The 13,436-nt window shown below is 45.7% G+C and overlaps 1 protein-coding gene across 5 annotated transcripts in view; it reads left to right on the top strand.

Annotated features, from left to right (window-relative positions):
* The window catches only part of LOC115154710 (spectrin beta chain, non-erythrocytic 1-like), a 107,641-nt gene that overhangs the window by 42,792 nt on the left and 51,413 nt on the right, over positions 1–13,436 (top strand). The window contains exon 1 of one of the 5 annotated variants that reach the window (XM_029701200.1): positions 1,946–2,654. The exons of 3 other annotated variants lie outside the window; for them this stretch is intronic. In XM_029701200.1, the coding sequence (XP_029557060.1) occupies positions 2,546–2,654 (109 nt within the window). In that variant the 5' untranslated portion in view covers positions 1,946–2,545. Of the gene's footprint in view, positions 1–1,945; positions 2,655–13,436 lie in introns of those variants that run through there. One more of the 5 variants, XM_029701202.1, reaches the window with a different exon arrangement.

Genomic DNA, 13,436 nt, shown 5'->3' with positions numbered 1-13,436 from the left:
CCCCCCCACATGGTTCACTCCCCCTCTCCTCTCTGCTCCTCCCCCCCCCCCACATGGTTCACTCCCCCTCTCCTCTCTGCTCCTCCCCCCCACATGGTTCACTCCCCCTCTCCTCTCTGCTCCTCCCCCCCACATGGTTCACTCCCCCTCTCCTCTCTGCTCCGCCCCCCCACATGGTTCACTCCCCCTCTCCTCTGCTCCTCTCCCCCCCCTCACATGGTTCACTCCCCCTCTCCTCTCTGCTCCACTGTCTTGCTCATGTCCGTAGACCGGGCCATTATCTGTAATGCACCGTGCTTCATACAGAAGCTCCTGCCAAATGCTTCCTTGTATACTGCCCCCTCTTTTTGTTTTCACAAGTTGCAGAAAAGGGTTGTTTATCCAGCCCTCTGTACTGCAAGTGGACGAGCTGTTTTCTAGAGGAAGGAAGCTTCTTTATCCCGAAGCGTGAACACACACACACACACACACACACACACCTGCACTCATTACAGGCCTGCATGTTAACAGGGATGTTTGGTATTTGGTCAGGACAGCAACGAGCGCAGCACCGAGCTCTGCTCTCCTCTCATCACCCCCTGGCGACAGCGTCTGTTCTCTGGGCCTCATTAAGCCTCTTCCTTCTAGAAAGTGCTGGTCACTCTGAAAACCCTGGCCCCCTAGATCTTCTAATGAGAGCAGGCTGCAGGGCTCCTGTACTGTACAACCAAAGTAGCCCAAACACAGCCTGTAAAACAACCGACCTGAACACGTGCCCCATGGACAGGGCAGGCTGTACCCTTCCCTTACCCCCACGCCTTACCCCCACGCCTTACCCCCACGCCTACCCCCAAGCCTTACCCCCACGCCTTAGCTACACACACATCACAACCGCCGCGACCAGACTCTGATTCTGATTGCTAAATACCGCACAGTTATAAACACTTGAACCCCCGATTCTCCCTTTTCCCAAAACACTTGTAAATATTGAACTATAATGTATTATACTTAAGATGCAATGTTTTATTCTATTCCACTGAGCCGTTTACTTTGTTCATATTCTTATCTGTTATCATTTCTTGTTGTCGAGATGGAGCCCAGCCCGCAAGTAAGCCTTTAGTTCCACGTGTATCCTGTACATGTATATGACTAATACAACACTTCAAACTGGTGTCCTAGGGGCTCCTGTATGATTTAGCACAGCCACTGGCTCTGACCTGACTTGTGTGAAAAAGAGAAGGGTTTACCCCCAACGTTTCCTGTAAGAAAGCTCATTTCAGTAGTTTCTAGTGATCAACACGGCTGTGGTGTCATATCCAGGAGGACATTCTGCTGCTGCAGCTAAGTGTTGAGCACAGCGCTGAGGGCAATGCAAACGGCTGTTATGTCCACTTATTTCTGAGGAATGCATTGACATGTTTATTTTAGAAGCGTTAAATCGTTGTGTTTACGAAGACGTGCGGGAAATCGATGCTTAGGCGTTTTTGATTAGGTGGGCCTCAGTGGACAGTGATTGAGCACACACACACACACACACATCACTCTCCGCTGCTCAGGCAGGAAAGAGCATGCTACTGCTGCTGCCAGTTTCTCAACTACTTCCTTCCTGTCTTAACGCCTTATTTTAGTCCCGTGGAGCCGAAATAAAAAATAGAGAGAGATCATGTAAGACTGAGACAGAGGATGGGAGAACAACAACAGTAGACGCTGGCTTGTGTGACACCTCACTGGCTGACCACACCTCCTACACTACCACTGTGGCATTGTAAAGGACTGGAATGATCCATCGTCTGCCTCTCCCTACTGTACCTTGCTGAATGGTTAAGTCCACCTCTCCACTCCTCCAGCCGCCCACACCCCCCTCCACTGATCCAGCCCATCCACCAGCCCATCCACCCGCTCTTTTCTCAGGCTCCTCCCTAAAACACACCTTATGCAAATGCCACAGCTTTCCGTGAGCAGCAGGCTCTGTTTACACAGCCTTCCGACCACAGCCGGTTCTCCTGTTGTGCTCAAACAAGGTGTGTAGTGTGTGTGTGTGTGTGTGTGTGTATATGAGGCTGAATGCGCGCTCAACGTTTTGGAGGGAAGAGCCAGTGTTCATTTGACTGTGAAGAGGAGAACTTCTACGGCTCTAAAGGTTTCTACTTTGCTCAGAGAAAAGGAGTGTGGCACAGATTCGAGAAGAGAACATTCTGTTCTTAGTTTTGTTTGGAAAAACTCCTGCACCTCTGTGAAGAAGTGAAAGGGGGATAAAAAACAAAGGAGGATATCTTTTTTTTTTTGAAGTGGAGGATAGCATAGCGTGCTCTGCTCATAATCTTTGCTAGAGGACTGGGACTTTACGAGGGAAAACGATCCATAAAAAGCACGTTTTGGGTCTAACGGAACTTTCTTCAACTAAAGCCTGTAGCTTATTCAGTAGAATCTACAGGTAGATAGCTAGCTCCTGTCCTGGGGACGGCCCTGTGCTATGCTGGAGAGCCCACTGGCCCAGGCACGCTGCAGAGCTCCATACCTGAGCTTGATTTAGGCTGAGAGAGAGAGAGGGAGAGAGCGCTCCAACATGGAGCTGGACCACCAGCGAAACAGGGAGCCCTGTCTCTCCCCAGCTGCGTTTGTTAACCAGGTGCAGTACTCCAACATCCTGGAGGGGAGGTTCAAACAGCTGCAAGGTAAGAGCTTACTAATAGTCTGGCCCCTGCCCTGGGGCAGGCTGGATTAACACTTATTCTGGTGGCTCCTAAACCTGCTGCAAAAATACATGGACAATCTGTAGAGCTTTTTGGATCCTGATGTAATATGTTATGTTGGGTTAGAGTGCAGAAAGTCCATCCAGAAGTCCCCAGTTCAGAGAGATGAAGAAATGACTCCCCCCAAACCGTATTTTTTCTTTATTCCTGGTGTGCGTGGTCAGCTCTGGCCCCACACCGTGTCTCTGTTTCGCGTGGCCTGTGTTTCAGAGTGTAGCGCAGGGGGCTGTGTAGCTCCAGGTTACTGTCCCAGGTCTGGTCTGTTCAGGGGAGTTAGAAACACTGGCTGGCTCGACAGATCAGCTCCAACTGATCACCAGGCCACCTGGCCCTCCATATCTAATTATAGGCCTCCGTCAGTGGCCTAAGCCATGTGTGGTCCTGGGCACGGAAGTCACCGTAGTAAGGAACCCAGTCAGACGAATACAAGCCAATAGCTGGTTGAAATTGTTCAGGGTAAAGGTTTGAAGTGTTTACCCAGCAACGATCCATTCCATGGGGCCTCCCCTTACGGAGATCTGGTGGTCCCCCTTTTCAATAGAGCCGTTATAAGGTTGAGGTGCTGTAGCAGACTAGCAGTAAGGATCAGTGTGGGTATGCCTTACTGGTTATTTGGTTTGTTTATTTTGTCTATCGTGTGTGTGTGTGTGTGTGTGTGTGTGTGTAACCAGGTGTGCCTGGCTCCTTTGAGCTGCACACCTCCCTAGCATGGGGCCATTAGGCAGGGTTAGGTTAGCAGAAGTGCGATGCAGTCAGTCAATGAAGTTATCACTAAAGAGCATCGTGTTTCATCATTTGTTTTCTCTCTGCCTCGCCATCTTAAAGATTTTAAGAAACGCCGTCTGGGATGGAGCATTTTCAAGGAGTTGACTTGTGGCGCAAGTCCGCACACCCTGCATGCTTGACATTCTTTGTTTGCTCTAATGATATTTCACCTCCCGGATTGGGCAATCTGTCCAGTGTCACTAAGGCAGACGTGCAGGGTTTCGTTTTATTTGACTTGAAATCCCCCAGGGTGTCATAACCTCCTTGACGTCCTCCTTCCACTGTTCAGTCTGTTTGAGGTCAACCCCCCTTTACCAGTCAGTAAGATCTTTCTCCATGATAAACCTGTTTATCTGCTAGCTTCTCGTGTTCAAAATGTGTTTTGTGTGTCTGTGACACTCATTCCATCTGCTGGTAGAGGCTGGTGTATCCAAGCTAAGTTGTAGGTACAGGGTCTACACAATGACTTAGGTGGAGATAAGAGTTATGTAGTGCACGCTGGGGGTATACTATCTTACATGTCCCTTCACTTGAAAAGAGAGAGCCTAAATCCCACCAATCAGTGTGAAGTTCAGCGTTAAGGAGTGGTAGCTCTGCGCTTAGCAGGATCCTACGCTCTTTCAGACGGCTTGTGTAAAGTCTGAAATTTGCCTCTGAGTCTGACCTTTTTGTCAATCATCTCATCTCCAAACAGGAGCTCAGTCTGCTGATGCCAGACGAGATGTACACATCACTCGCATACCGCTCGCATTCACTTCACTCGCATACCCAAAGATATGAGTTGACAGCATTTAAGTCAACTGTTGACAAAAAAATGTGTTCTCTTAACAGAGCGGCCTGCAGTCTAGGCCTATAGCAAGGCTGATCAGCCCCCCCTCTCTTTCTGTCAAATTGTATGAATGGGTTTCCTTCCCGCTCTGCCTCCCGATCCCACCTCACCAGTCCTGTCTCTGTCCATGGCATGGCCACCACCCACCCCCTGTAGACACACTTAGGCACCATACTAGTCATTCCGGTCTGACTGCACTTGAGGCTTATGCTTCTTCTTTCTCCCTCAGTTCTTCTCTGACTGGGTACAGGAAAACTGGCCTGTCTGCTGGGACCGTAGCAGTCTGATAAGACATAGCGACTTATTTGATTGACATCGGTACACATAGTTATCGTGTTAATGAAGGCGTCACTGGTATGCTAAAGAAAGGTAATGTTTCCTCATTCTTGTTGCGTCACCGTCCCTCAGGCTGTGTGTTTGCGTTTTGAACATGGTGATCAGTAGGCCATAGGTCACACAGGACAGGAATGTTGGAACCAGTCTTCTCCTGGTTAGCCAGTCATTTGAGACTTCTTTGTGCCGCCGTCGTCATTAGCCAATGTAGCAGGGCACATACAGTGCCTTCGGAAAATATTCAGACCCCTTGACTTTTTCCACATTTTGTTACGTTACAGCCTTATTCTAAAATTGATTAAATAAAACATTTTCCTCACACACAATACCCCATAATGACAAAGCGAAAAACATATACACTGCTCAAAAAAAATAAAGGGAACACTTAAACAACACAATGTAACTCCAAGTCAATCACACTTCTGTGAAATCAAACTGTCCACTTAGGAAGCAACGCTGATTGACAATAAATTTTACATGCTGTTGTGCAAATGGAATAAACAACAGGTGGAAATTATAGGCAATTAGCAAGACACCCCCAATAAAGGAGTGGTTCTGCAGGTGGGGACCACAGACCACTTCTCAGTTCCTATGCTTCCTGTCTGATGTTTTGGTCACTTTTGAATGCTGGCGGTGCTTTCACTCTAGTGGTAGCATGGGACGGAGTCTACAACCCACACAAGTGGCTCAGGTAGTGCAGCTCATCCAGGATGGCACATCAATGCGAGCTGTGGCAAGAAGGTTTGCTGTGTCTGTCAGCGTAGTGTCCAGAGCATGGAGGCGCTACCAGGAGACAGGCCAGTACATCAGGAGACGTGGAGGAGGCCGTAGGAGGGCAACAACCCAGCAGCAGGACCGCTACCTCCGCCTTTGTGCAAGGAGGAGCAGGAGAAGCACTGCCAGAGCCCTGCAAAATGACCTCCAGCAGGCCACAAATGTGCATGTGTCTGCTCAATCAGTCAGAAACAGACTCCATGAGGGTGGTATGAGGGCCCGACGTCTACAGGTGGGGGTTGTGCTTACAGCCCAACACCGTGCAGGACGTTTGGCATTTCCCAGAGAACACCAAGATTTGGCATTTGCCAAATTCGTTTGGCATTTGCCAGAGAACACAAAGCAGCCCTCCATGTGCTCGCCAGAGGTAGCCTGACTGCCATTAGGTACCGAGATGAGATCCTCAGACCCCTTGTGAGACCATATGCTGGTGCGGTTGGCCCTGGGTTCCTCCTAATGCAAGACAATGCTAGACCTCATGTGGCTGGAGTGTGTCAGCAGTTCCTGCAAGAGGAAGGCATTGATGCCCCAGACCTGAATCCAATTGAGCACATCTGGGACATCATGTCTCGCTCTATCCACAAACGCCACGTTGCACCACAGACTGTCCAGGAGTTGGCGGATGCTTTAGTCCAGGTCTGGGAGGAGATCCCTCAGGAGACCATCCGCCACCTCATCAGGAGCATGCCCAGGTGTTGTAGGGAGGTCATACAGGCACGTGGAGGCCACACACACTACTGAGCCTCATTTTGACTTTTTTTAAGGACATTACATCAAAGTTGGATCAGCCTGTAGTGTGGTTTTCCACTTTAATTTTGAGTGTGATTCCAAACCCAGACCTCCATGGGTTGATAAATTGGATTTCCATTGATTTATTTTTGTGTGATTTTGTTGTCAGCATATTCAACTATGTAAAGAAAAAAGTATTTAATCAGATTATTTCTTTCATTCAGATCTAGGATGTGTTGTTTAAGTGTTCCCTTTATTTTTTTTAGCAGTATGTATATATATATATATATATATATATATATTTTTACAAATGTATTAAAAATAAAAAACAGAAACCTTACTCATATATAAATATTCATACCCTTTGCTATGAGACTCAAAATTGAGCTCAGTTGCATCTTGTTTCCATTCATCATCCTTGAGATGTTTCTACAACTTGATTGGAGTCCACCTGTGGTAAATTCAATTGATTGGACTTGATTTGGAAAGGCACACACCTGTCTATATAAGGTCCCACAGTTGACAGTGCATGTCAGAGCAAAAACCAAGCCATGAGGTCGAAGGAATTGTCCATAGAGCTCCGAGACAGGATTGTGTCGAGGCACAGATCTGGGGAAGGATTCCCAAAAATGTCTGCTGCGTTGAAGGTCCCAAGAACACAGTGGCCTCCATCATTCTTAAATGGAAGAAGTTTGAAACCACCAAGACTCTTCCTAAAATCTGGGGAGAAGGGCCTTGGTGAGGGAGGTGACCAAGAATTCGATGGTCACTCTGACAGAGCTCGAGAGTTCCTCTGTGGAGATGGGAGGACCTTCCAGAAGGACAACCATCTCTGCAGCACTCCACCAATCAGGCCTTTATGGTAGTTGCCAGACAGAAGCCACTCTTCAGTAAAAGGCACATGACAGGCCGCTTGGGGTTTGCCAAAAGGCACTTAAAGACTCTCAGACCATGAGAAACCAGATTCTCTGGTCTGATAAAACAAAGATTGAACTCTTTGGCCTGAATGCCAAGCGTCACATCTGGAGGAAACCTGGCACCATCACTATAGTGAAGCATGGTGGTGGCAGCATCATGCTGTGGGGATGTTTTTCAGCGGCAGGGACTGGGAGAGACTAGTCAGGATTGAGGCAAAGATGAACATAGCAAAGTACAGAGATCCTTGATGAAAACCTGCTCAGGACCTCAGACTTGGGTGAAGATTCACCTTCCAACAGGACAACAACCCTGAGCACACAGCCAAGTCAATGCAGAAGTGGCTTCGGGACAAGTCTCTGAATGTCCTTGAGTGACCCAGGCAGAGCCTGGACTTGAACCCGATCGAACATCTCTGGAGAGACCTGAAAACAGCTGTGCAGCGACCTGACAGAGCTTGAGAGGATCTGCAGAGAAACTCCCCAAATACAGGTGTGCGAAGCTCGTAGCGTCATACCCAAGACGACTCGAGGCTGTAATAGCTGCCAAAGGTGCCACAACAAAGTACAGAGTAAAAAAAATATGATTAGCAAAAATGTCAACTGTTTTTGCTTCATCATTATCAGGTATTGTGTGTAGATTGATGAGGGGGAAAAAACGATTTAATCAATTTTAGGTTTGGAACATAAAAGATTGTTGAAAAAGTTGAGGGGTCTGAATACGTTCCGAATGCACTGTATAAACACACAAGTCTCTTTATCTCAAATTGCTAACGGAGCCTCCAACTACTGTTTGGAGATCAGTTACATGTCTTGACCCACACTTTTTTCCCATCGTCATAACATACCGTAAATTCCAGACTATAAGCTGAAACTTTTTTCCCCAGCTTTGAACCTCGCGGCTTAAACAATGACGCGGCTAATATATGGATTTTTCCCGCTTTCAATTTTTTTTCTTAAAAAAAAAACATTCTGTGACGTGCTCAGTTTTTTGGCGGCATGAAGCTTTCATTAGACCAATGAAATTGCCGAACGGGTTAAGGTCAAACAACTTTTTTGTTTACTGTTTAGATTAAATCGAGCGCTCTCAAACTTCCCATCATTCTGATTACGGTAGTCATTTTGTCACCCTCATCATGGCAAAGACACGGAGAAATGCATATGATGCAGCTTTCAAGTTGAAGGCGATTGATCTGGCTGTTGGAAAAGGAAATAGAGCTGCTGCACGGGAGCTTGGTCTTAATGAGTCGATGATAAGACGTTGGAAACAGCAGCGTGAGGAATTGACTCAGTGCAAAAAGACAACTAAAGCTTACTGCAAATTTTTTATTTTTTGTTACAAGCCGTGTTTCGTTAAAGCCTGTGTAAAGTTCATTTGTTTCAATGTACCGGTAGGCACCTGCGGCTTATAGACATGTGCGGCTTATTTATGTTCAAAGAAACTACACCACCACACTGTGTGAATGTGTGACGGTGTCCGGTTGAAGGTACTGTTGCTGTGTGATTGTTTAGGGCGCCATAAAATCAGCTTTGCATACGGAATCCTGACATTAAAACGGAATTCAACAATATTCAAAAATGTAGGAAATCAACTAAATGTATTGATCTTATTGGAAAATTCATCTATTTGTCCAAGTTACTCATAATACATGAACAAAATGCATCTGTGGTTCGTATTTTCCTGCAGCTTTCTGAAACGGTACAGAAAATGCCCCTATCTGTGCGTGTGTAGACACTGCCGAGTCCCCAAAAACCAGCTGTTCAGGTTTTCAGGTGAAATGGAAAGAGAGCCTGTGACGCGACTTCCTATTTTGGACGTTAAGAAGGCGTCACTCCATCTTAACTCCTCCTCCACATTCACATTGATCGAACAGCTCAGACGGGAACCTCGCTCGTCAGTTCTAAAAAATAATAATAATAATAATCTTCTCGTCAAGACCAGTTTATTTTACGCCTGAAACGTTAGGCTAGTGTGTGTCTCTCTACACTTTGTGTAGCTGTTAGCGATGATGCTTCTTGTGGTATCTACACTTCTATTTTTTTTCTTTTCTCCCAGATGTTGGGAACTTAGAAACTCAAATGTTGTTGTTTTTCTATGTTGAAGGTGAAAACGGAATTTGGGGAGAAACTCAAATGGGATCAGGTAAAAAATAAACTGATTTTATAGGGCCCTATTTGTTTCACTCACCACAGTACAGCACAAATCTGGTGAACTGTGTGTTCATCATCATAATTTACATGGCAAACACGTCTTTACTTGGAAAACAAAATCATCCAGTTAGAAGCCGTACTGTAACCAGCAGTAAATCAGCCTTAAGCCCTGTTCAACTGGAGATGCTAGTGTGGGCATCTAATGGTTTCAACGCAAACACACAGGCTAAAGGATACAGTCCATCACCACTGCCTATCACATGTTGCCATGTTGATAGGCATGGTGAATTTGGTTAGGTAGTGTGTCCTGGTCCAAAGGGTCACTGTCCCTGGTGTCAGTCACCTCTGCCTGCACTTCTGAGTAAACACTGATGTGTGCTTTAGGAGGGACTGCTCAGTAGCTGTTAGTAGTGTGCCTCTATTCAACCAGAAGAAAAATGACCTGTACACTCAACCATTTTAGACACCAAGACACAGCTGTTGTTTTGGGGGGGGCGTGACAGATCTGCATATTTCCGTTAGGGGACACCACCTCTGAGGTGGGCATGTGCAATAACTCAATTTGCCTTTACACTCCTTCTAAACAACTTGCTTTTTAAAAACTTTTGTAATGGGTAAAGTTCATAACAGATTTTAGTTTTGCGAACAGAAAACTGTATTGACATCAAACGATTCATCGATGAGAAAATGTGCAGAATCCCGGCCAAAATCCGTCTCGTTTCATCTTCTCCCACTGCCGGGCAGTGGGCTTCCTCTCACTAGCATATTTGAAATATCTGTCTCATTGTGCGATCTGTGTCTATAGGCTGGATCTGGCCCAGCTGATTTTAAACACACGTGAGCCAGACGGTATCGGAGCGTGAGGTCTGATACCAACAGGCTCAGAGACAGTTTCTATCTACAAGCCATCAGACTGCTGAACACTTGAACTGGACTGACCACCTGCTCTGATTCTCCACACCTTAACACACACACACACACACACACTCATTCATTCATGCTACACACACTAAAACTGCTGCTACCAGATTATCTTATTATGAGTGCTAAATACAATTATGATTGCACAATTTAAACACTAGCCCCCCAATCCACCTTCCCCAAAACACCTGTAAATATTGGACTATAATTTGTGCCTTCCTGTATTATACTTAAGATCAAATGTTTATTTTATTCTACTGAGCCATGTACATTTGTTTGTATTCTTATCTTTTATTTGTTATTGTTGAAGGAACCAGCGAATATGCATTTCATTAGCCGTGTATACCGTCCTTGAAAACCATTTGATTAGGCTGAACATCATTATCTGCCCAGCTGTTGACCAGATAAGGGAAATCAGAGAATGTCAGTTAGACAGGTGATAAGGGTCATTCCAGGGTCATTCCACACCCTGTGGAATTGATTTGAATAATGATCTTGCACTGTCACAGTAACTTAGTGAGGTTTTGATTGCGATATAGGATAACGGTGGTATGCTAGTAGAATGTAATGGTTAAACCCTTGGTGTCTAAGCCCTGTCTAAATCTTGGGGGGGGGGTTTCAGGTCATACCAAGGATCATTTAGCTATTTGATTTTGTGTTTTAAGACGCCTTGAAGTATTATAAAAATATATTTAAAAAATAATTTGAAACCATTGAATTTGGCCTTACTGCTATAAAATCGGAAAAAAAGTAATTTATTTACTTTTTACAAAATTGGTGATTTGTCACATCCCTAGTTGGTAGGGCAGAGAGAAGTCATTATTGTGCTTTACTTTATTCACAGGCAGCCTGTTGCGCTGTAGTAGTGTTATTCTCATTTAGATACAGGTCACGTTGTTGTCACCCAATAGTGATTGTTCCCATTTGGAGCGTTTGAGCCCTGTTTAGTAGGTGTAAGTGTTGAGGGAATGTAAGACTTCCTCGGGTCATTGACACGCTTGGGTACCATTTCCTCAGCATTTTGTTCCTTTACTTTTATTTAAGAAGTGAATAGGCACTTGATCTATTTCTCATTTGTCGGTCACATTACAGGTGTAGTAGAAGCCTCTATAGTAGGCCTATCTCTCGATTTACTAAACCTAGTCCTAGAGGCTTCCAGCTTAGATTTCCAAGGTTGGGATTTACCCTACACGCACATGATACCTTAACAAGGATGCTTTTGTTGACACAGTTTTTATTTACAGTTTCCTACTTGGGAAAGTAGCAGAAGACTCCAGCTTTGGGGTCTTGAAGGTTATTAGCTGCTGCCTGTTGACACCCATTCTGTGTCCAGATGTTATGACTGAGGGCTGTCTCTGCTCTGCCTCCATCCCAGGGGACTGGCCTTGGCCGTCCTCATCTTCTCCCCGCAGCAGCTGCACAGAGAGCGAGAGAGGCCTGGGTAGGGTCCATACCTCCACCTTCTACAGTCAGCGGGAGACGGGCTTAGAGACCCATCCATACATTACCGGTTACCCACTGATAGAGGTGTTCTCTAGAAGTCAAAAGTTAGCACTTTTCCTGTAAATTGCCCTTTCTGTTTCCCTTTCGGTGTATTTATTGAGGTTTACATGGACCGAGCTGGCACCAGATCAGGCGACACACTCCATTTGTTTTTATGCCTGTGCCCACAAGCTGTAAAGAACACAAAGTAACCGGCGTCACACGTGGCTAGTCTGTGGTTGAGCAGCACTGAGGGTTGGGTCACATCAGCCCTGTTCTCTGAAGACTTCAGCTGTTTGGGCGGTTATGTTATTGTAGCGCAAAGGAAGTTTGCATGTGTGGTTTTGTGTCCTTCTGCGTTTTGTCCTTCAGCTCGCTGTCCTTCTGCAGACATGTCAGGAGCACTCATGTCAGGGGGAGTCCTTGCCCTGGCGCTTGTAGGATAAATATGACAGCAGCACACACTGTGGCTGTGCAGCCAGCCGTCTTGCTGTGCTGTGCTGTCCTTGGCTAACCCACAGAGGACAGGTGAGCTGTGGCTAACGAAGATGTAGCGTTGTACTGACGGGCTACTATAAATGGTTGCCGAAGAAGCATGCTGTCAGTTGAATTGATCCCCTGTACCAATCCGATTTTGCTTTTGAATTTGTTACAACCAGTCTTGCTCAGAGACTCTGTTTTGATGTCGCCTGTGTGGGGCAGCTGCGTGTTTCCTTCTGAAGCTGTGTGTGTGGTCCGACCTGCTTTTGCTCTGACGTCTTTATGGATTAGGGATGCAAATTTCGGTCATTTCTGCTGCCGACTAACCAAGCCACATTAACCGGTCAACAAACAGTAAAATGATGTGACCAACAGAAAGCATGCATGCATACAACGAACAGACATATTTCATTAAGAGCTTAATGAAAACATTCAACAACAGCAAGCCTATTATTGAACATGCAACTGCTGTGATGAGGCAGCTAATAAAACATACTTTTAAAGGGGGATTGCAGGGTAGTGGCTGGTCTTAGTGGCCCTCTTGGCAGCAGAGACAACATTTAGCTAATTTCCTGCAATTTTACACATTTTGCCATGAGGCAGATAAAACATTATACCGTTTTTTTTTTAAAGGGAAACTCTCAATTCCAATTTTAGCCTAAACTGGCTATGCGAACCAAACCGTTGCTCAACCTAACTTTGCATTTTCAAATGTGTTTCACTTCACAGCCTTTTGTTTTACATTATTATAGGTGTCGGAATTAAAATTGACAGTATGAGGGTTACATCTGTTAGATAAGGAAGTGAGGGATACAAGACACTTGTGTGTTGGTGACACCATGCATGACAAATATTTAAATACATTCAGGTCCAAACTGATTGTCCTCCTTGACAAAGATGAGCAAACATAAAGCTCTTTGGCCTTGCACACCAGTGGTGGGTTTGGCATCGACATAAGGATGCATACGCAGAAAATTACCCCATACCTACTGTAAAATATGGTGGTAGGTTATTATTGTAATGGAACTATTTTGCTTCCACTGGTCCTGGGGCCTTTGTTAAGGTCAATGGCATCAAAAACATGGTTGCCTCTGTTAGGAGGCTGAAACTGGGCTGCAAGTGGATCTACCAGCAAGACAATGACCCCAAGCACACATCAAAATCCACAAAGAGATTTGTTAATTGACCACAAAATCAACATTTTGCAATGGCCGTCTCAGTCTCCGGACTTGAACCCCATTGAAAACCTGTGGTTTGAACTGAAGAGGGCAGTCTACTGTATATGCGCAAGGGGTGTGCCGAGTAGTCGGACAAAACAAGTATCGT

This window comes from Salmo trutta, chromosome 19, assembly GCF_901001165.1.
Source record: "Salmo trutta chromosome 19, fSalTru1.1, whole genome shotgun sequence".
Taxonomy (NCBI): domain Eukaryota; kingdom Metazoa; phylum Chordata; class Actinopteri; order Salmoniformes; family Salmonidae; genus Salmo; species Salmo trutta.
This window is presented reverse-complemented; position numbering and strand designations above follow the sequence as displayed.